The sequence below is a fragment of the Pseudonaja textilis genome, chromosome Z (genome assembly GCF_049901715.1).
Source record: "Pseudonaja textilis isolate UNSWEBS1 chromosome Z, rPseTex1.2, whole genome shotgun sequence".
Lineage (NCBI taxonomy): Eukaryota > Metazoa > Chordata > Lepidosauria > Squamata > Elapidae > Pseudonaja > Pseudonaja textilis.
Window position 1 is genome coordinate 19,618,396 of NC_142008.1, and position 24,501 is coordinate 19,642,896.

The window sequence follows — 24,501 nt, forward strand, 5'->3', positions numbered from 1 at the left end:
AGATCACCTTCCAGAATCTGGAAGTGAATAAAATCTAATGTAGACAATGTCTATGGCCAGATACAATTTTGGTTTACACCTTCAATCTTCACATAGCTATTTTTTTCAAACCTGGCTGCTGCAGAAGGCAGAGCAAAACCAAATTCAAACTAGTTGTGTATGCACATAGATCTCACCTAGAACACAAATTATTAGTTCCAAATTCCTAATATAATCTCATATGGCAGTGTCTCCAGTACCTACATTAGGGTTTGGATTCAATAAATCTGCAGTTCTGCAGTCTAATTTTGCTACACTTAGCCATTGCTTGCCTTTATTGATTATTGATTGGTTTATTGGTACAAAATTCAATACAAAACACTGAATTGAGATTCGGTCTGTCCGAAAAGCACCAGCATGGGAAAAGCTGAATTAAAACTGTGCTAAATTACTAGAAGTGAGCCCTATGGCAAAACACATGACATGTGCACCTGCAGTCTTAACAAATTACATTCCTAACATATTTTTATTTGATGTTTAATATTTATATTATACACCCTTCTTTCCACCAAAAATGGTGTTTAGAGTGCACTGATCTTGAAACATTTCCAGCAACTCCATATAGGTGGATTAACTTAATCGTGATGTTTTGCTTAAAGAGATCTTCCTCTACATTGAGGAAGAAGAGGAAAATAAATAATATTTTATCAGAGAGATTTATGAATGAGGTTCCATGTAGCCTCTAGATTCATTTCAGTATTTTACAGGGAACAGTATTTTGTCAAATAAAAAATTAAGCACAAATGAATTATTAAGACTTGATAATATGAAAGCAGAGCTTTTTCCCCCTCAAAATCTCATGTCAATTCTCCACTGCCACACTTAGAGCAAACTCACTTCCTTCTAGCACTGATGATGTTACCTAGTTTGTTAATGAAATGAAATGACTGCAAGAAAACCACAAAGCTCATAGAATACCAAGGACCCACAGTTCATCTCTACTATTAGAACTATTCTGTCACTTAGACCGATTGTGTGGCTCATTCTTAGTGAGTCCTTTGCACTATGAGAGTATATAGCCCAACTATGCCATGCTACCTTAATATTGTTCCTAGTGAATCCTCTCCTATCTCCACATCTCCCCAGCCACTGGCAGGAAATTTAAATAAATGAATTTAGTAAAAGGCTGAAGACTGACCTCAGTACTAATGAGCATTCTAGAAAATCAAGGTCAAGAAAACTAACCAAGAATAGAAGATATCACCATGTCAAATCCAGATTTTTGCTATAGAAATATGTGATACCTACAACTTGCAACTAATTATAGACTTCTGGTTATACACATTAAATGTATTTATTTATCACAGCAATGTAATATACCTGCCACCTCACAATTGTGATTCTTTGTATGTTCCAGATCACAATGTTATATAATGTTATATTAAAAAGAGTAAATATATTATGTTAAGATGGCTGCATGCTGTAGAGCAATTTACCCCATCGTGGTACTGTGAAGTTTTGATGGATATTTTCCATAATTTGACTATTTTTTCTGAGAACTGCATCTCTAATTCATAAACTTCTAGATAAGGAATTAGATTCTTATTAGATTAAATGTAACTGGTGATTAGATCGTGGACAATTACAGGACGTAGTAAACTACAAATGTCTTTGATGTGTTTGAATTAAGTGCTTCAAATTTCCATTGCTCCTTTCCCATCATTTGTCATTTGTAATAGATTTGCAGCCCAACCCAAAGAACAAGTTTATAGTCTGAATTTATAAATAGTTACAAATAATTGAATTATTTGCAAGAGGAAGAAATATAAAAGTGTTTAATATACAAATAAGATAATATTTAATTTTTTAAAAATCAATGTAATGGAATTCCAAAAAGTAGAAGAATTACATGTATGAGTTATCCATTTTATGATGACTTCTTTTTGGTGGATGAAGACTGGTACATTTGTCTATTAAATTTCATCCTGTTATTTTCAGCCTAGTTCTCTACTCCATCAGGGTCATTATTGAACTTGATTCTGTCTTTTAAAATTATTAACTGTTCCACTCCATTTTGAGCCATTCACAAAGTTGGTAAGCATTTTATTTATCTCATTATCAAAATCAGCTGTACTTAATCAATATTTGTTTATTTGCTCATTGAATTCCTAGGCTATTTCACTCCAGGATATCTCTGGATGGTTTCATAATGAAAAAAAAACATGTCATATAAAAAATAATTGTCAAGATCAGGGGTGTCAAACTCACGTCATCATAGTGGCATCATGTGACTTACGTATCGAGACTTCGCTAAACCAGGCATGAGCGTGGCCAGCACGTGATGCATCCGGTGAGTTTGACAGCCCTGGTCAAGATGGTATAAGTCTAAATCATCCTATTACCCAAATTAGAGTAGTCCAAGCACATATTGGCTCAAAATCAGGTGAGGATTCAGATTGGTAACAAGGCAGGTAGGGTGTAGACAATCCATTCCATATTCAATTAGCTTGTTAACAAAACAGTCTAAGGGTACTTTGTCAAATGTCTTGTGGAAGTCAAGAGATATTATGTCCACAGCATTCTTACAATCTACTGGGAAAAATACTGGTTGAAAAAATGAAATGTGATTGGTTTGACATAGCTTCTTGACAAATCCTTGCTGACATCTAATCATCACTGCATTATTTTCAAGATAATTACAGATGAAGCAATTTATCATTTGTTCTAAAGATAGGCAACTAGCTCTAAAAAGGCCTGTAATTCTTTGCATCTTTCTTTTTCTCCTGAAGATAGGAATAATAACTGGGGTGTTCCAGCACTCCAGCCTTTTTTATGGTTATGTTTATGCCAAACTTAAGCTAAAATGTACTCCTCCAACTAGCTCAATTTAAATGCTCAGTAAAACACAAAGAAGTCTCAATCAAAATATAAAAGTTAATTCTTGGAATCATTTGGGATAGTTAAGAAGCCATGGTAAATTGTCTATGAGTTCATTACTATAGCAGTTTGTTAACAGAGGGTTTTGGAATGTTAATATTATCTTTTATTATTGTTGTTGTTCCTGTTAACTGTTTTGTTATTAATATAATATACAGATGACAGATTAAAAATTTGCAAATAGAAATAGTAGGTTAATAGTTTAAAATTCGTTGGATCTGCCTTGCAAAAGATGGGAGAATAATATTGTTGTAATATAGTAATTAACATTCAATTAGATGGGACAATATGTATATATGTGTTAGACATTTTTATGTGCTTTTTTCCCTTTTTAATGTCTTGTTTGTTTTGTTTTTTCTTTCTGTGTGTGTTTTTAATTTTTTTTGGTGTTTTGTATTTTAACTTGTTTGAATAAAATTAAAATAAATTAAAAAAATTATCCAATTCTTTATGAGGTGTAATATCAGCAGCTCATAACCCAAATAATAAATACAATGGTCTCATAAATTAAATGTATTTTTATCTATCAATCAATCTATCTACCTACCTACCTACCTACCTCCTACTTACCTCCTACCTCTCTCCCTACCTACTTATCTACCTATATATCATCTAATATTCTTGACATTTTCATAGATATTCACCTGCAGTAGCCACTGTTCCTTTTCCAGCCTTCATCCACAGATTGGATGAAGTAGCTTCTCAATGTAGATTTCTCCTAGATTTCTCCTAGATTTTCCAAGTGTGAACTGATTGTAACTATTTTGCTAGGAGCATTTAGATCCACACTGAAGAGCAAGTCTGATGAATCTTGGAAATTCTTCGATGAGATCCCTATTCTATGCTTCTAGGAGACAGTAAAAAAAGAAAATTTAAAGAAGCCTGGCAGGTATACATTGGTTTTATTATTCCTTGAAATTCTGGCTTTTGTTTGTGCCTATGAATATATATATGTTGATTTCTGACAACTGCCCAAACAAGTCTCTGCAGGTTTGGGGGGCAAGATTTCAGAAGTGGTTGCCATTGTCTGCTTTCTATGGCTAAGAGTGAATGATTGGCCCAAGGTCACCCAGATGCCTTTGTGCTTAAAGTGGGACTTCTGGTTTCCAGCCTGATGCCTTAATCTCTACACCAAACTGGCTAGGTCATTCCTTGTAGATAAGAGTCACCATTACAGTTCTCTGTTTTCTTCTTCTCTATTCAGGATTCTTGGTCTTTCCATGGATCCTGTTATTTATGCAAGGTCCTGAAATACCCTTTAGACATAAATATTTATGTCTAAAGGGCATTTCTTTTCAAAAATATAGGCCTATAGGTCCAATAGATTTCCTCGCCGGGTAACTGTATACAATGAATTGCTGCCTAAATGGTCCAAGAGAAATACTTCTTTCTCCTCTTTTGTATCTGTGTTTTCTGTATTTATTCCCACCCTATTGGTTCAGCAACAGCTGTGGATTTATTCATTGCGTGCAACATAGCAATTCAATCTCCTAAATGCTGGCTTTGATCCCATAGCACTTTAGTCTACAAATACACCACATTTTAGCCAGACAGGCTGTCAAAATCCAGAATTGTGGCTTGTTTGCAGTCATTGTATCCTTTGAACCAAGAAACCAGGGTCCAATTAACAATGTCTGAATAGAGGCACTATTTTTCTCTGAAGGAAATGTTAACTACTGGATTCCAAGGAGCAGCAGCAAAAAATGCATAGCGTCTCTATTATTTCACGAAGACCATTAAAAGCTCCAATCTAGCTTTTAAGAAAAGCCAATTGCCATGCACGGGAGGTGGGAAGGTGCTAGCATTTAATGGAATCTTAATGTCTCCTACAAATTTTTTTTAGGTGGAATATGAATTATCATTGTCTTTTGGGGGGAGATTTTAATGACTTCTTAGTCCAGTCTACAGACCTGAGCTTTCCTGCTCGTTCGCTATCCAAATTCTAACCAGGACTGATCCTGTTTTGCTTTTCAGAATCAGCCAAGATGGACTAAGTATTATATCTTAGGTACAGCTAAATTATTTGGATTTAGACACAACTAGTTCAGGGGTTAGGGTTAGGGTTGCTCTCCAAAGGATTAGGGTGTAGTTTAATACCTTGGACAAGACTAGAATCTGAAGTAGCACACCTCTGCACTGTAGCCCTTTTCCCTGGGATTTTTCTCTTTCATTTTTCCTTCTGCTCAAAAAACATGTAATTTCTTCCCCAGTAAACAAGCAGGTGAAGGCATCCACAGTTCTGTTCTCTTCCTATAAAAGTATCTCAAGTTGAGATACATTTACAATCACCACACTATTGTTCTGAAATAGTAACGTTTGAGGCAGCAAATTCTTTTAACAGCTACCATCTCCATAGAATGGCTGAAAGCTAGTCATGTGTTGCTAACAGTTCTGTGCAAAATATTGTATTTTTATGCACCACCGTCTCTTTTCCGTTGGCTTTGGAAGCCAAGCATTCCCACGTTCATGGCCACGTGACCATCATTAGTTGACACTCCAACACACGGAACGCTATGATCCCACAGCAAACATGCTAAATCGTGGTTTTTAACCACGGCTCTCTTGATGAAGGACAATTGGTTGTGTAAGCATTGGCGCAATTAACTGAACTTAGATGAAACACATTTGGTCTTTGGTCTCTAATTGGTAAGAAACATCGCGAGCAGAAAATCCGAACATTATTTCTTTTCCCCAAAAATCTTTCCCTAGTTCCTCGACTTTTTCTCTTTCGTTCCCTCCATGTTTCCTTTCTTCAGCAAAATCCAAACTCGCCGCGTTACTATTTCCTTCTCTCGCTGCACCATTATTATTATTATTTTTTGGAAGCGCCGCGCAATAAGGCTGGAGGCAACGGAAGAACGAACAGGGAAAGGAGAGCGAGCGGGCGGACAGGCAGGCAGGCAGGCAGGCAGGCTGGCTGGCTGAGTGTGAGCTTCCCTGTTGCGGGAGATGCAGCGACCAAAACCGGCCCCATAGCCGGTTATTTAAAAAACAGTGCAGGTTTTTGCAGCCCAGTTCTGGTAGCCCCCAGCCCTCCCCCCTTCCGTGATCGGAGGCGACACAAAGCTATTGGTGTTCAAAGCGGTTTTTGCTGGTGACGCGAAGCGGTTTCCGCGACAGGACGAGCAAATAAAACCAATCAAAATAAAACGAAAATGCTCAATTGAGTGGCTTCGCACGAAACTCTGGCTGTGAACGACAAGGGCCTAAGTCGTATGACTTGCTGCGTCAAACCATGGAAGCCACACGATGGCTGGGATGAAGGTGGCTTCACGCAACGCTTTTTTTCCAGGAAAACAAACTGTAAGAGATCCAAGAATCATTGATTATTCTGAACCATATTTTAGAATCAGATACCGCAGAAACCCCATAGTTTATTTATGGATTAGTGTGTGAGAAATATCTAAAACACTGGATTAATTGCATAAACATGGTTAATTTAACTACAGGTAAATATATACTGTTGCAATGCAGTTGCATATGTCTAATCTCCCTTGGTTGACTAACTCATATGTTAGCCCTGTTTCATTACTGTGGCAGAATAAAGCTTGGCTATTGGATTAGCAAATTTTATACCTGTGTATTTTTATGTGTCTCTACTAGAATCCGACATGATTTTCTGCTAAGTTTGTATTCTAGCCAAGTAAATGGGAAAATCCTTGGGTTTCAAAAGATTTAACAAAATAACAGAGTTGGAAGGGACCTTGGAGGTCTTCTAGTCCAACCCCCTGTTCAAACAGGAAACCCTATGCCATTTCAAACAAATAGTCCAATCTCTTTTTAAAAACCTGAAGTATTGGAGCACATTTAAATAACAATATGCCTTTCATTCCGCCTTTCTTAGTCCACCTCATTTGCCAGCCTGCTGCCCTTCACTTGCCCTGAATTTCAGTTCTCAGGACACGCAGCAGATTATTCTGAAATTTAGTAGTTCTGAAAGGTTGAAGGAAATTTAGCTGATTTTGGGGCACTGCACTCACCTGGAGTTCTCAGCAATTGTCATGTTGTCTGGAACTGAAGTCCATCGCTGGGGAATATTCAGGGAGGAAACTGTGATACCCACCAACAGCAAGATCATATGTTACAGCAAACTGTGGGACTGGATCAGTAACTAATTGGTCATTTAAGAATTGTCTCCTAATCATCTAGTTGCATTTTCTTATGTGGGATGGAGTGTGTAAAGGAAATAATACTGTACATTTTCTTTTCCTAGTAAGGAATAGTGCATAACAGGCTCCTCCTCCCCTGCTGAAAGTTGGATATGTGCATTTGTGTGAAATGCATTAGCTGTGTTATTCACATGAGGAATGAACAGCAACTACAACTCTGGAAAAAGATCTGATTTATGGATATTTTAATGCAGACAGATGGGTGTCAACTTATGTGCATTTGTGGGTCTTTGCATGCATGGACATGCACACATCTCTCAGTGAAATATCTATTGGAATGAGTGATACTTGGAGACTTGGGTAGACATCCTTCTCAATACCACTTCAGCTCTTTTCTTCTGGTCATGTTCTTGCAAAACCTGTGCTGCAGAGAAGAAGATCTAACTTCAGGTGGCTTTCCTGCCCGTAGTAACCTTCTGGGGACAACTGGGGACATTTTCTTGGACCCTCCTGTGATCTTGTTCATGGGTTCCAATTCTTATTCAGGCAACTATCCTGCCTTTGATTGGGATTAGCTGCTTTGAATGGGCTTCCCAGTTCCTTCTTCAGCCAGCTTTTGGAAAGTATTTTTTTGGAAAAGAAAGACCATTCCAGCAGATTGGAGGAACACATGGATGTTGATGGACTCAAAATCATGGAAATTCTTGATGTGAGTTGCAGAATGTCCAGCTGCAGGAAATATAGCCCACAATAAATCTATTGTTTATCTCAGCCTTCTTCCAGGGGAAGACTGGAGCTGGGCATGGTAATTCTGGAATTCAGCACATCTGGAGGACATCAGGAGGCAGAAAGTGAAAAACCTATTCAAACTACAATCTCTCTCTCATTCGTTTAAAAATACCTGCCTGGTACATGGATAAATCCTGGTCTACAAACTGAAAAGAACTATCTTCGACTGAATCTTCCATGTGGGAAGCTGGAGACGAACAGAATCCTCTCCTTTCAGATTTTTCTTACCATCGTCCAACAAATCCTACCACGACTGCTAGGTTTTCTTGCAATGGCAGCCTTGGAATGTGACCACGTGAATTCCAATGCAGGTTTCTCCCAAATGACAGTAGATCTTTTAGTGCATTTCTTAATCTGTCATTAAACTAAGCTTGATTTTTGTTTGGGTTTAAATCTTGGGGAAAGCTGCAGGGGTGATTTCCAAGAGAGCGCAGAAAGATGCGGCTGTAGAAAGCTGTCCCCAATCCCCGACTCTTTTTAAAGGGAAAGCAACGCCATGTTTTCGAGAACTGCCTGTAAGGAAGAACTAGGAAGAGGTCGTGTCCCCAAACAGGAGCATTTGGAAATGAAAGGGATTCATTTGTAATCAGGGATGGATGGATGAATCCTAAATCAGTCCGTCGACCGAGTTACACAACCAACCATGGTTCCCACATTCTGATCTGACAGGGATATCCTTAAAAATAACTGGTGTCTAACATACAGACATCGGGAGGAAAGAAGAGAAAGAAACCTGGCTAGCAACGGAATTCAGGACAGGGAAGCTTCGGCAACAAAGAAAGAGGGCGCCACATCAAGATCCAACCAAACGCCTAAATTTGGCGGCCCTTTTTTCTCGATCTTCTCCAAATTTGTGAACTGAGGCAGAAGAACCATGCACGGTAGCAAATAAAGAGAGACTGCTCTGCTCAGAGGCTTGGCTTCGGAGAGACTTCCTTCCATTGGCATCTCGAGAAGCGGGCCATCAGCCGCGAAGGTGGTGCAAGAGTCGCCCCGCCCCGCCCCGCCTTGGCTTACTCCCAAGAAAGGCGTCCGGCCGCCTTCATCTCTGGCAGGAATAAAGCCAAGTATCCCGAGAAAGCAGAAGGGGGAGAAGGAAGCGAGAAGAATAGTAACCTCTACAAAAATTAGTATCTGGATGAGGCTTCCTGCACCAGTTGGATGCCTCCGAGATGCGCTGGAATACCCTTGCCACTCAACCATACAGGCACAGGAGTTAGTGTGGTTTGATGGTACTGTCTGGGATTGAGGGAACTCGTTGGGGGAATAAGTTCGCCCACAGAGTGCTATCCAGTATTAGCTATCGTTTGCTATGGAAATCACGGCATAACAAAAATAGAATATTGTACTACTGGGAGCAATCGAGGAACTCTCCCATTCAATTCATACCTCGTTTCTTGCCCTGTTGCTCTGCTCCCCGTTTTCTTTATTCTCCTGCTCGGCTGCGACCGTCCCTTTGTTCCCACCCACCCTCCATCCCAAAAGCAACCGCCTCACGCGTGATTTATAGCATCTTCGAGGGTCAACCAGCCATCGCTGTGGCGCTATAATGTCTGTCTTATTGATATATTGGCACAGCAATGGTCAGATGACACTATAAGACACCATAAATCATTAGAATGGCGTGGCCCTATACTGTTTCAATCCAGCCGTGGAGAAGCGCGCACTCTCTGCCGTACTCGTGCCAATTCCGTTTGGGTCGGATTTATCCAGCTAGAAAATATTTAAATTTCTTTTAAAAAGCGAAAGAAACAGGAACACGGAGCTCCGGTTAGCTGTGCCGGAGGAGATATAAAGGAAAGAGTGGGTGAGGGTGAGGTTTGCTTTCCAAACGATGCACTTTTTGAAGGTGAGGATGCGGGGAAGGGAGAGGAAGGTTCTATCCTCGGAATCAAACCTGCCCCCTCCTCTCACAAACGCGGCAAGCAATTGTTGTCCTTCAAGTGTCCGGCCTCCCACTGACCGTCACTGTCCTGAGTCCTATCCACTAGCCGCGGCGGAATCGAATTAATTCCGCTCCCCCTCTTCCCTCGCCCTGCCCAGAAATTGCAGCTCTTTCCCTTAAAGGCCCAGCACGAAAAGGCTGCAGCGCCCAAGATGATCAATAGCGAAAATCGGCCCTATGTTGGTCGCGGTCGGCCGAGCCCGGCATACCTGTTTTGATGGCGTATTTCAGCGTCGTCCTGCAGGTCAACAGAATTTCCTCCAAGGTTTGGGGCTGATCCGCCAATTCCCAGTTATATTCCTGAAGCAGCTCGTTTGGGTAGTGGAAATCAATCACTTTAGTGGATCGGTCGAAATTCTTCACCATGTACTGGAGCAAAATGTCCACCACGTCTTGTAGGAAAGCCAAGGTGATCGCTTCCCCCTCAGAAGCAGGTAGAAGATCTGCAGAGAAGGAACAAACAGGATGCGACTCTTTTAGATTTATGCTTAGAATAAAAGCAGCCCAGGCAGACTGTATTTATTTTAAAGCCATTCCTTTATCCTGTCATAATTTGCAGGTCCTTAATATATCTAAAGGCTTTCTGTTTATATAAACATACAGTTCAAATAACTGAAATGGGAGAGACTCACGATTATGAAATACACTTTCAGGTCATTGTCAACACAGAAATCAATATTTAAGAATTAATATTTTAAATATTTGACATGTTATTTAAAAAAAATCAAACAGTTCCGTTTGAAAAATGAGACACATACTGCCCATGCTATTACTCCCCCTCTTCCTCAATTTAGATTTATAAATGGCTTAAAATCGGTCTGGTCGCTGTTCTCTTCCAAGTGGTGCTGAATCAACCATCAATTTGACAACAGTTCTTAGAAAACGAACAATATTACTGCGGAGCCATTGACACTATTCGAACCAGTTTCTGTGTGATGTCAAAGAAGGCCATTTATTGGTTTTATATATATATATATTGCCATCTGGCAATATATGGTAGATTGTTTTCAAATAGATTTATTGAGCCAGAATGATTCATGTCTCATAAATATTCCCTTAGCAAGCACTTCCAAATTTAAAAGACTGATTCAAAATTTCTACATTTCTTCCTGCCCCGCCATCCCACCCCACGCACTCCCTCTCCCTCCCTCCCTCCCTCCCTCTCCCCCCCTCTCACACACAAACGTTGGCCTATTCTGAGTATTCCTTGGCCCTGGAGAGATGTGGTGGGATTTGAAATTAAACAATTTAGGAATAGCCCATAAAACAAAAACCAAAAAAAAAAAAAGAATCACTGTAGGAATAGTTGTATTTAAATGGCTTGGAATCAACAGGAGCATTTTTGGCAGTATTTCCGGAGTTAATATGAGCGAATCTAGTCCTTGCGTAGGCAGGTTTCAACTAGTTTTCCAACTTTGGAATCATTGCGATTTGTATGTATATAAGAATGTATATAAAAATGGAGACGTGAAGGGGAAGGGGAAGGCTGGCATCTCTGCAAAATCGAAAAACAGAATTTATTTTCTTCCTTTTTCTGGCAGCTGAATGAGAATATAGGAGCGTTCTCTCGGAGCTGGTACCTGAACTCCTTTTGGGTGACTCACGCCTCCTCACCTCGAGGAGAAGCGAGTGGCAGAACGCCCTTCGGTGTGGAACTACCCGACTTGTTCTACTCCCCCTTAAAGAGGACTAGAAACCCCCAAAGGCGAGAGTAGGGGGCTTCCAAAACGTCTGACTACTACCCACACTCCCTTTAAGACGGTCAAGTCCTGGGCGGGCTGGAGGCCAATTACCTGAGGCGTGCAGGAAAGCATAGCTGAGCTCCCCTTTCTGGCAAGCGCAAGGTTTTCCGCTACAGGTACAAGCTCCCTTTCTGGCGGCCGAACCAGGGTCTGCCTTCGTCGCCCCCGTTTCCGTGGTCTTGTCGCCATCTCCGTAGAGCAGCGCTAACAAAGACACAAAGGGCGAAGCGTCAATGGCACCGCAGGGGCTGGAGCGAAACGCCCCCTCCCCCAATTGCAATGTCTAACCCCCCCCCACTCCACGCCTCGAAGGATCTCCAATTTCCAAATTTCTCGGGAAAGCATCCTTGGGACTTTGGGGCGATTACTTCGAAATTATTATCACATCATCATCATCATCATTATTTTTAGAAAACGGTTCTTTCGGTGGTTTGGGGAGCCTCTTAGGGATAGATGCTTACCGCAGAGTTTGGTTGAAATGCCTCCGGTAAACTTCTGGGCAGCCTGGCACCAGGCTTTGGCTAAGGGCAGAAGGAGAACAAGATATTGGCATTAGATGGGTGTGTGGATTTCAGCGGATAATCTTACCACACAATAGACCGCGGGGTTTCATTCTTTATTTCTTTCTGTCAGCCTTATGAGTAGCGGAGTGAGGGTCCATCGGCTGCAACCCTCCCAGAGGCTTTTGCGTCATAAGCAGCGTGCTTTAGGATAGAGCTGCGCGGGTTGCTTTCCGCCTTTCCTTTCTGAAAAAAAGACTTTAAGCTCAAGAAAGCGAGCCTCTTCCGCTCTTTCCGTGATTTTCCCTTAACATCTATAACTTTCTAAGGGGGCCTTTTGCAACCGGCCACAGCTTCCATCATCCCCAACCAGTACCCTTGCCCATATCTCTCTAAGTGACCTTATTTGTAGCCAGCGGCTCAAGAAAAGCAGTATCGCGGCGCATCCAGGGTTGCCAGCCTCACCACCTGCACCCACCCAGCCCGCCCTTCTTTCCACTTCACTTTGCGTCGTTAGTGAGCTTTGCCGTGTCTCCTCGTCCCCGCCTGAAAGCCCGGAGTTCGCCCTCATTTCGACGTCCGGGCTGCCCTCCTTCGCCGGGGCAAGGTCTCCCTAGCCAGCAGGTAAATGACTCTTCAGACTGGAGTGGGACCGACCGGGTTGTCACGGTCTGAAGCTCTCTTGCCAGTCAGTTGAGGGAATCTCCTTTCGGGGCGAGAAGGGGTCTCGAGGTTGGACGGGGAGATGCCAAAAGTCGTGGAAGACTTCCGCGAAGAGCAACTTCGCGCGGGCAGGTGGCTTCGGGTTGCCATCCGCTCTTCAGGCGATCTGACTATGTGCCCGAGAGAGGCGGGCCGGAGATTCTTACCTGTACCCGGGTTATCTGGATCGCCAGATCCCTCCTCAGTCCCGAAGGACCAAAAGCCAGCTCCCGGAGTTGCCATCTGAAGAGTCGCTGAGAAGCCGCTGAAGTGCCGCCGGAGCGCCTGGGCTGTGTGTGCGGGAGACAGAGACGCCGCCGCGAAAGGCGGGACGAGGCGGCCGGGGGTTGGTGGTGGTGCGGGAGAGACTGGGGGAGGGGAGGGAGGGAGGGCGCGGGAGGAACCGGGGCGAAGGCGTTCTGGGGAGGGTTGCAATGAGGATGCGGGCCCGATTGAGCGCGATGTGGACGGCAGAGACACTCTGAGCGTGATTTCTTCTCTCGCAGAAGACCTGGGCGCGCCAGTCGGGCAGAGACACCCGCGCTGAGCGCTTTCCGCTCTACTGACCCGCCGCTGACTCGCCTTCAGAACGAGTGGCTGAGAGGAGGCACGACGGCGGCGGGAGCTTTGCCTTCCAGCGACAGATAGCGAATCGCCACCTGCTGCTGTGAGCACGAGCAAGTCAGACTGGGGCCGCCTCAGGCTGCAGCAAAAAAAAAAAAAAAAAGCAGAGGAGCACCAAAACCGAAGAGGCCCTTCAGGCGGTTGGGGGGCGAGAGGAGAAGGCAGGATTGATAGTCTGCTCCGAGGGCTGCCTTGAAAGGGGAGGAGGATGCTTCCGATCACATCTGGATCCAGCCTTCAAGGGCTGTACCTAAGAGAGGGCGCCTCAGGGCGAGGTCAAGAATTCCTCGCACCCACGCAGGGCGGAGAACAGAGGGACATATCACGCACGACACCCAGAGCCAGCAGTGCGTGACTTGTCTTCGGAGTGGCAACGTCGCTCAGGCTCAAAGCCACCGACAACGGCAATCCATAATGAAAAAGAGATTTAGTAGGGACCACGAGGGCTCCCTCATCCGCCTCTCCCTCCTTTGAGGAGCACTACAGCTACTGCAGCACCTGCTTCTTCTTTGGGCACTGAAAACCCTGTCCTGATTCTGTAAGACATTTTGTGCTCTTCATCTGAACAGTTGGCCCAACTATTCACTGGACAGAAACACACAGAGTCAATTTGGCCTAGGGAAAAAGTTAGAAGTTGATGGACACTTGTTGGCCATATCACTCACCAGAGATTTAAACAAGCACTTTTCCTTCTCCTACCTAGTGATGCTATAGCTAACACTAGAATAGGACAAATCTCTCTCCATTGCCTGGTTTGCTTGTTCCTCTATGTCAGAAGAAAGCTTCTGGCCAGCTGTTTCCTATTTTAAAACGAACCTTGGAAACTGCATTAAAAACAGCTTTGTCATGAAGTGTAAGCAAGGGTTGTGCAAATATTACCTTCTATTATTTGGGGGAATTTTCTTTTGACAACATCTGATAACCACCAGTGAGGAATCGTTGTACAACCTGGATCATAATTTTCATGTGTCATAGGACCAACTCAAGTTCTTAACCACAGTTCAGACAATTTCTGCTTCCTTTGTTTCTAGTGAAGCAGCCGTGCGAGAAACATACATCCCCAGTGATGGCAATCAGCTTGAAAAACAAATGCTACATCGCTGCTTTATCTCTCTTCTCTTCTGACACACACACCATTCTTATTTTGCCATCCTATTGATTGTGCCTGCTCCTGAACTCTTCAGCTCGGTATATGTCTGGGGGAGGGGATGGGATGGGAAGAGGCCAAATCTTCACTACATGAAAACACTAGTTTTCCATCATCTTTCTTTCTTTGCTGTGGATGGAATTGGTTGACACTGCTGTCTGTTTTTCTTTTTAAGATAAATTAGATCAAAAGATGCTCAAGATATTGAGCTAGAAGTCTAGGGCAGCTCCCCCAATCCTGGTATCTTCCAGAACTGTTGAATTTCATCTCCCATTATCCTCTAGCACTGAAAAATGTGGAAACATATTGGAGGAGTGATAAATCTTGCCTGGAGTGTGTTTTATCTCTGGGGTATCTGCAGGCAGATAATAGCTTTCAATTAATTTGTTGATGTACATCAAAGATGCCCTGTTGGTGAACTGATTTCACAGTATTCTTGGAGAGGCAGTGAATACATTGTCTGTCGGATTCAAAATGTAGGGCTCAAGACAAAAATGTGTACTTGAACAGAGAAAATCAACATAAACGCTTCTCATACAGAGAGAGTGTAATTTGGTGATACTTCTTGCCTCCACCGTACTGAAGAATTGGGGAATCATTCCCTGTAGGAAAACTGATCTTGGTAGCTACTGTCTGCCATCTTCTTATTCTTTCAAGTCCCTAGCTTGGTGTCCATGGACCGGTAGCATGAACAAGGACCTCAGCTGTCTGGTTGAAAAACACATTTGTGAGTTAATGAACGGCAGAGACAAATTCATTAGTTCCTCTGTCAAGCTATGCTGCAGGCATTTACCACCAACTCTGGAAAGACTGGAAGGGAGGCATTCTAGACTACCCACCAGCCCCACCATGCCCCCCCCCCCAAATCGGGATTAATTGGAGTTAGTTTAATGCCATTTGAGGTCAGTACATTTTCTGCTCCTGTTCCAACTGGGTTTGAGCAATCGCAGTCCTGCAAAAGGAGGGTTTTTCTTTCCAGCTGTGATCAGAATGAAAACTGAGTCCCACAGTTTTCAGTGTTAATAGGAGCCCCTCCCTCCCCCACCAACTGACACAACCCCCCCTCCCTCCCCAACTAACATACTTTTGTACAGGGATTGTTTCTTCTGTAGCTGGGATAAAATTCCCCATTTGAAATGTGATCATCTTTCTTTTATAGTAAATGAAAAATAAAAGCCAAGCGCTGATTTCAAAGCATCCAATCAGAATAATCTCTCATTTTACTCTTACTTTTGCATTTTAACGCCCATCACTTATGGCAGTCTTAGCTGACTTTGGCTTGAAAATAAACTAAGTTAGATGAGATCTGGTTAGTATTTGGATGAGAAATTCTCAGGACATTCCAAGGCAGAGGCTCAACGGAGAGAGTCAAAAAAAAAGAAGGCAAATCTTTTTACATATTATTGCAAGCAAAACCACATGCTCAGAAATGGAATCCAATTCAAAAGTCTTGTCACTTCTAATTATCACTATTCTAGTAAGGAATTTTTAAAATTATGTCCCACGTTAAGGATGTGGTGATCTTCAAATCACTATGTAAAATTGCAGTTACTACAGAAACACTATGAGAAAGATACGTGAGCTTCAATGTCCAGAGTGGATGCTCAGGGCACAGATATGAGTATATTTCACAATGAAGAAAAATGGAGTAAGTCTATCTGATATTAGGATGCCCTTCTTTTTTTCTCTCTGCAATGCTTGTTCCTCTTGGGGAAAGCAGATTTGAAGCTATGGAGCCAGCCTCTCTTCCTTTGTTTGTACAAGGAACATGGAGGCCTTTGATGGGCATCTGTAACACAGACACAGCAGTCTTATTTATCTCAGGGCTAGTTCGTGTCTCAGTTCATTGAAGCAGAAGTCGCTTGCCTTTTAAATTGGCTAGAGGGGAAAAGCTAGTCTCTCTTCACCAGGGCAGAACTGGCTTAGATTTCTTCCTGTGGATGAGCACGTAACAGCAAAATCACAATGAACTTCAAAGTAGTGCATCATGATATTGAATGTTTTGTTCTCATTGGCCCTGAAGTGTACCCTTCACTAGAATTAAATCCCAAAATAGTTTGGACTGAGGTGTAACCTTTTTGTTCATTCATTTCAAAAATTCTATAGGTAATAGATGTAGTCTTCATCTCACCTAGTTTTATGCCCTGTAATATTGTAATAATATAGGCCCATGAATACATCTTTCCAAAATACAGATTAGGACGGGGATACACACACACATCCATACATATAGACACACAGTCACATGTGCATATGCACGCACACAGGCACACATACAAATTTCCAGTGCATTTCCTATGGATTTCCCAGTTCATTGTGCCTGTCTCTTCCCTTTTAAGAGTCACTGCACTACTGAAAAACAAATCTATTTCTTATATAGATTGTAATTTCAGTTATTACAAAGAACTTGATGACATCATTGTAATTCCACAATTTCTCTTTTTAATAGCATGTGTATATTCCATTTATGAAAACGGCATTACGTAAAATGCCTTTGTTACACCATAACAATTTGAGCTTGCGGCTACAGGATAATCTGGTCAAAATATGAGAGAAAATAATTCTTCCTACTGTGCAGAGACCCTACAAGTCAATTTTGAACTACTCATGCAAAAAGCAAAACAAAAAAACACAGAACACCATTTCCAAGGAAGCACATGAATTTCTTTTGCTCTAATACAATGAGGGCAAAATAAATGGTCTGTACTGTAATTTGCTATCACAGTAGAGGAAAACTAATTTTTTTTTAAAAAAAGAAAGGAGCCCCTAATCACCAGATTTATAGGAAGAGGATACAAATCCCCCCTATAGTTCTCCCCTCTGAAATTATTGTTTCTCTATCCACAAAAGGACTTAACTGCTACTCTGATGTATAGCATTCTTTGCTTGAATACATTGCCTACCAAAATGATGAATGATGATGTTTAGTTGTCACAGATATATTGCTACATACAGAGATCAAGTTTTATATGTGTATATTATATCCATATGTCTAAAGCTCATTTGAAAGTTGGTTCACAATAAAGTTGCTTCTTAAATTACCTGCATGGTCTCTACTATAATCCCTGGTCTTTTTAACATTCAAGGCTTATTTCTTTATCCATTTACCTTAATTAAATTGACTTTAATTGAACCATAATATGTTAAGGGAAGGTTCAAAGATCCAGGCAGATTATAAACAATCTCACTATGTAGATAAAGCTATGTAAAACATGTAGGAAAACAAAATGAAAAATAATGTACTTCCTCCTACCTCCAAAAAGAAGTCTTAAGAGTTTGAATATAGTATAGGAGAGCAATATTTTTCACATCTGTTTGCATATTTAAATAAATGTTATAACAAAGCCTCGCATCTCCCTTTGGAAAACAGCTAAGGCAGCATATTCATATCCTCAAATACACAGCTAATATATGTATGTGGGAGATTTATTCAAAAGAAAAGGATATGGGAATTCCATACGTCCCCCCCAAAACAACAACAACAAAAAACAACAAGAAGAAAGCAAGCAGAGATTATGCTGACGAAGAGAAAACAACAGCAGCAGCAGCTAATATTGCTGGAGGAGGCGCCTGCGTTGAGAAGTCTTCCGGAGTAATTTTTGGTAGTCAAAAGGATAATCTTCATCTTCATTCTCTTTTGGGATCCCTGTGACCTTTGGCCTATGGATTTCATTACAGAAACATTTTAGAAATGGTAAATCAAAATATTTACTTCGGTACACACTGTTAATTGACTGCTTAAGTCTAACCTCAGGGGAAAGAAAATTTCCAGCTGTTTCACTCTGACAAAATACTGCCTTTTGCAGCAAGTGGAAATGTGCTATATGTGAGGGAATGTCAAATAAAGATGGTGTTTTATTCAATTGGCATGAAGTAACCAATTAAAAATGATTACATGGAAGTGTTGGAAAAAAAATAAGAATGAACTACTTGAAAGCTGCTCTGTTGTCCATTTGTTTTCTTAGCTGAGTGTTGTTATCTTCACTTTGAGAATTAGATGGCCATTGCTTTTTCATATTACAGATAATCTGTTTCAGGACAAGCAATTGGATCAAATGATCAGTTGAGTCTTTCCAATTCTGTAATGCTAACTCACCATCCGTGCTCACTGGGAAGGAGAGAGGCAGACAAAGAAAGAACAGTATCTTACAATAATGATGGAAAATTACACTTTGAAAAGTGGCTGTTGAATTTGTGAACCAGGCTCTTGGGAAATGATGGCATTTAAGAATACATGAATGTTCTGATGCAAAGCTGCTTATACATGTAAATCATTATCTGCTCTCATAATGATAGATAATGAGCATGCATGTATCAAAATCACAGTCAGTTGACCATAAATAAACCTACAGGTTTCTTGATTTTGCAATTCCTTAAGTTCACAGTGAAAAGCAGCATCTCAACATTGGGTCAGGAAATGGCTAGTACACAACTAGCATGTTCAGCAACTTGTATCTATTGGACAAATGTTATATAGGGTAGCTAGCACGTAACAAAATGTGCCTATTTAAATCCATGAAGATTCTCAGTTATCCAGGTCATGATTGTCCTAAAGGAGCTTTATCAAGAGGCAACTGGACTTCCAGAAAAGTCCAGTTGCTTCTCGAAAAAGCACTTTTGGATGCTTTTTTGGTGCCTATTTAAATGGTCTGATTTCCTAGTTGTACTCTATGTAGTTGCACTTTGCATCAGTGTTACTCACAAATACCAGAATAAATGCCAGTTTTAATACTGCAAATGATGAAACCCATGACAATAGTGATACAGCTAACAAGGTTTTACATAGTTAATGAAATTCTAAAAGATTATTTGCAACCTGTGAGATTTCAACTAAGAGAAGTCCTGGAAACAAAAAAACCCCAAACAAATAAAAAATAAGTGTGTGTGCAGGTATATGTGTATGTGTGTTGTGTGCATGTGAAAATAAAGTTTTGGATCTTGGACCTAAATCCCTTTTCATCAGATGAAAGATGAATTATCCACATTTGGTAGATGAGGATATACAGCAATTATAAGGTCCATTAATCTGCAAACTGCCAGCATCAACCATCTGACGAAAACAACCCTTATCCACAAAAACTTCCAAAAATATAAGTATGTAAATGAAAACTAAGTCTATTTCACTTGATGGCAAACACCCTGTTGTATGTATGCATGCATGTATGTATGTATGTATGTATGTATGTATGTATGCAATATGCTGCCCATGTTACAATAACATTGGGTGTCTTGCAAAATAATGAAAAATGAAGAAGACAATACAAAACATTTAAATTTAGAAAGGTTAAATAAGAAAGTAAAAGCCAAGATGACAAGTATAGGGATGGGAATCTTCTCTCTATCCCATCAGCCATCCCCAATCTAGAACATCCCTATTCAGACCCCAGGCCAGCAGGCAGATTTAATTTTAAAATTATATTTAAATTTAAAATTATTTTAATTGAAGGAATAACATTTTGGATAATCCTGTTACATAATAACAAAATTCTTCCTTTATATAACCCTGGAAAACCAGATATTGTATAACTGAACATTTCTTCTTTGATGAGTTCAACTTTCTTATTCAAACAATCATGTAATATTCTGTATCAGCTTCTCTAATTTCTAAGTCAAACAATTTATTGCGAGGAATGTCACATTTTCTTATGAGGCTGCATTTATCTTCTGCCTTTCTGAACTTCAAATAAGAGAAAAAAGGTTTATTGGTTTCAAAGGCCTTTGAAAGGGCTAAAAGAGAGCATTAGAAAAACTGGCTATACATGTCAATATGACTTATGGCCATCCTGACTTGTGATTAAGCACTCTCATCCTTTCCCCATCTACTTGGAAGATGCAGCTTTATTCAAGAATTTCATACTGATTCTGCTGCACAGATGATGGATCTATGCACAATTAAAAACAGGATTCTGGTGAACTCAACAAGAGGTTGATCTAAATTTTCTAAATACAATTTTAGTTAGTCTGGATACATGTTTTTGAATTATGTCATGGTGAGCTGCTGACCACCTTGGAGAACAGAATGTAAACTACTTAAACAAATAAATCTATTTGCATTCTTAAATTAAGTTGGTTATATCTTCCATTTCACCCAGAGGTGGATATTCAGCAGGTTCTGATCAGTTCTGGAGAACTGGTAGCAGAAATTTTGAGTAATTCAGAGAACCGTCAAGTACCACCTCTGACTGGAGATTTTACAATATCCTTTCCCTGCCACGCCCACCAAGCCACACCCACAGAACTGGTAGTAAAAAAAATGTGAATCCCACCACTGATTTCATGGTGATCTGTATGACCCCAATCTAAGTTACTGGTTGTATTGGAAGATTTCTTAAAATAGGAAAAGTTCAACATTCCTCTATTTAACTTGATAAATATTAAGATACCCATTTTTTTTTTAGAAACTGCTCACCCTTCAGCACTCCTTAATGTTGCAGTGATAGGATCTTGCAAGAGATTCTTTACTCTTGAGCTGGCATTTCTATCCTTTGAGACGAAATCGGTAGATGAAAATTCTTGGTAGTAGCGATCTTCTATGTTCAGTATCTTCCCCAGACTACCAAAATAAATATTATATATGTATACATATATCTATATATAAAAAAGCAAAATACCACTCACGCATCATCAAAAAATCTCCAGAACCGTAAAGCCTACAAACTTGAAATTTGGCATGTATGTTCCTCTTGGCTTCTAGGTGCTCACTAAGAAAGGAATTTTCTAAATGACCATCAAAGCATTAGTATTTCCTATATTATTATTAACACACTCTGATGCTAAAGAGTTCTACTCCCCCTCCCCACCTGAAAAGAAATCTGTTCCAAATGCAAAGCACAAGCAGAGGAGAGGAGTTTCAGTTTCACTTTTAGTTGAACCAGCAACCAGCTTTAGTACAGAACAGTTGAGCTAAGCCATGCCCAGTCTCCTTGCTGTCTCCTTCTTGCTCACATAGCAAATACAGTTTCATTTTCCAAACAGCCCTCAACTCTCTCACACACTGACAGGATGCTAGCCATATTAACACCAATAGATGCTGGTAGGCAGAGACATAATCCCCCCAATTTTCCTCCTCAAAAACTAAGCCTGACCATAGTTTCATTGCAAAGCATGGATATAGAGCTAGTATACTATATATATAATAATGTATGTACTACTATATATATTAATGAACCAGGCCAAAATGTATTATGCACCATCTTACCATATAAAAAAGATTGACCCCTATAGAAATGTTACCTCTTTGTTATGTAGTTTATCTGTAAAGTTACAAAACTGCAAAGGGCAAAAGGAAAGCAACTTCTAGTATAAAAGTAGGTAAATTGGTATCCTGGCTCAAATCACTTTAAAGGCAATGCTGATTCCCTTTTATATTTTGCATGTGAAGTATTCAGCTCAATTTTGTGTACATTTGAAATTTTCATCATCTTCCTTATGTTTTTATAAGCTAATATGGATGTTTAAGGTTGCAGTTTTAAAGCACAATTCAAACCACAACTAAAGGACTTTAGACATAATTATTTCTGAACATAGCCAATGGCAGCTAAAGTTTTGAGAAGTGGTTGGTATGAAGTTTACAGTTTTGGACTTTATTAGGGTAGGCAAGAAACCCTTGCAGGCAGTAGGACATATGAAGACTTCAGATGCCCTAAATCTTAGGAGCTCAGCACAAAACCTTTCAAGATCTCACAGATATGTTGAACTCTTGTCATTTACTGTTCTAGAACGCTGAAATTTTGCAGGGTTCCAGTGACAATATGAGAGAGATGTTGGAAGAGATTTCAACTGACTGTGGGAGGGGGAAAAAACAGGGGAAAGGCATGCAAAATATCACACAAAATTGGCACTTGAGAAGCTGGTAAATGGTAACCCTTGACTGTACACAGAAAGAGTTTTGTACCATAGAAGGATAGGCTTCTTATGTTACACCAAGCCTTACCATAAGTAAAAAAAAAAAAAAAAAAGGCCAGAGTTCTAAATGCCCCATTCAATACTGATAGCAAGTATGCACAAGTTAGTATTTCAAAGCTGTTCCATGCTATACGGTTCTACAATTACTGGGCAATTTTCTGAAACGCCATTTCTGCTGATATAATTTGAAGTGTATTAGGCCTGTCTTTATAAGCCCCTATTTAGAAGGATTTATGTATTCGACATCACTATGCATTGACACTGCAGTTTGGCAGGCAAAGCTTCCACTAAGCCTAGGCTGCAAGAGATTTAAATTTAGACTCCAGCATTTTGCCATATCACTAAGAAAGTGACATTATCAGGCTATGTCAGGCTGAGAAATAAATGAATAGCTTATATTGATCAATAAGAGCACATAAATAATCGCTGTGCATATGTTAAACACTTGGTGGAGGGCCATTTATGAAAGAGAGAACTTGATTTCAATAAGCAAGTGCCTGGATTAAGAATACTCCAGTTTATGGATGGTACATACTTAATAAGAGAACCTATTGTTGCAAAATTCAAGTTAAATACACAATGATTTAGATTAAACAAACAATACGATATATACAGCATTATATAATACAGGTAGTCCTTGATTTATGATTGGTCACTTAGCAATGAATTTCTGACGGGCTAGAGCTACTTGTGACCCAGAATCAAAGTTCTGACAACCGCTGTGATCATGTTATTGCAATTTGGGCATTTGCAACTTGTTTACATTTATGGCCATTTGCAGTGTCATGGAGTCATGTGACCACAATTTACAATGGTATTTTTTCCCCGGAAGCCAAAATTTACTTCCTGTTTTCAGCAAAACAACAACAACAACAATAACAACAACCCTAATCCATTGCAGACAGTGGATTTGCTTAATAAGCAGGGCATTCATTTAATGACAATCACAAAAAAGGTTGCAATATTGGATGCAATCACATAGTGATCTGCTTGATAACTGACACAACTTACAACTGTAATTCCAAGTTTAATTATGATTGTAAGTTGAGGACCTGTAATACTGTTCCAGTTTACATAGAAATTCAACAAGGACAGATTTTGGGAAGATTATTAAACTGAGGACTAGCTGTAGTACTATTTACCTCTTATTTACAATCCATGGCACTGGATTCTTTTTATTTGTTATAAGTCTGATAGAGTCTACTCAAAATGCAAAACATATACAGCTATTTGAAACAAACATAATAGGGTTCTTTCAGAGAATAATGAGACCTTCATCAAGAGGTGAATTGAAAGCAAGAGTACTTCTATGTAGCAAGCTGTACTTTGTATTACCTTGCTATTACTTGAATGCAAAAACATAATGTAAAAAATGATGTCTAGGGGTATCAGGACCATAGACTAAATGAGTGTCAGAAAGAAAAAAAAAACCCTATTTCCCCTCCAGTGTCATAACACTGATTCAAATTTCACTCTCATGCTCTATTATTTATTTTCAGGAGGAAAATTTGTATGCATGAAATCATAACATGAAAATTTACTTGCAATAAATTAAAATTTAACTGCAATAAAATGGAAATGTAAAAACTTTCAGTATTTTGTTTGGATTTAGTGTATTCTCCAATTTATGGACAAGTGATACTAGGAAACTATAATGCATGAATAAACTACAGGTTTCAAAATTCAATAATAAATGTTCACGAATTAACAATGTTAACTTGCAGGTGTTATGATTAATGAAATAGTGGAACCTTGATTTACTGGATATCAATACAATGGATACAACTGCTATGGACCAAATTCTATAGTGATTTGAATAATTTGCATGATGATATTGCTTGGTGTCATTTGTTTTGCGACTGTTCAAAGTTACAATGGGCGCTGAAAAAAGTGTTTTACAACCGGTCCTTGCACTTATAATTATTGAAGCATCCCCATGATCATGTGATCAAAATCCAAATACTTGACAACCAGCATATATTTATGATGATTGCAACATCCTTTGGTCATGTGATCATCATTTACAACTTTCTCAGCTGACTTCTGACAAGCAAAGTGAAGTGAAACAATATTTACTTAGCAACTGTGTGATTCACTTAACAACTGCAATGATTTACTTAAC

At 40.1% G+C, this 24,501-nt stretch overlaps 2 protein-coding genes across 5 annotated transcripts in view; both read right to left on the reverse strand.

The window, feature by feature from the left end:
- The window catches only part of GAD2 (glutamate decarboxylase 2), a 50,630-nt gene extending 37,222 nt beyond the window's left edge, over positions 1 to 13,408 (reverse strand). For both annotated transcript variants that reach the window (XM_087917748.1, XM_026710018.2), the window contains exons 1-4: positions 12,871 to 13,408; positions 11,963 to 12,022; positions 11,553 to 11,705; positions 9,969 to 10,202 (exon numbers count right to left, since the gene is read on the reverse strand). In XM_087917748.1, the coding sequence (XP_087773874.1) occupies positions 9,969 to 10,202; positions 11,553 to 11,705; positions 11,963 to 12,022; positions 12,871 to 12,946 (523 nt within the window). In that variant the 5' untranslated portion in view covers positions 12,947 to 13,408. The remainder of the gene's footprint in view (positions 1 to 9,968; positions 10,203 to 11,552; positions 11,706 to 11,962; positions 12,023 to 12,870) is intronic.
- A 3,198-nt stretch (positions 13,409 to 16,606) lies between these two features.
- MYO3A (myosin IIIA) overlaps positions 16,607 to 24,501 on the reverse strand; it is a 102,850-nt gene continuing 94,955 nt past the window's right edge. For 2 of the 3 annotated variants that reach the window (XM_087918527.1, XM_087918526.1), the window contains exons 29-30: positions 20,884 to 21,027; positions 16,607 to 18,134 (exon numbers count right to left, since the gene is read on the reverse strand). In XM_087918527.1, the coding sequence (XP_087774653.1) occupies positions 18,023 to 18,134; positions 20,884 to 21,027 (256 nt within the window). In that variant the 3' untranslated portion in view covers positions 16,607 to 18,022. The remainder of the gene's footprint in view (positions 18,135 to 20,883; positions 21,028 to 24,501) is intronic. The other variant, XM_087918528.1, reaches the window with a different exon arrangement.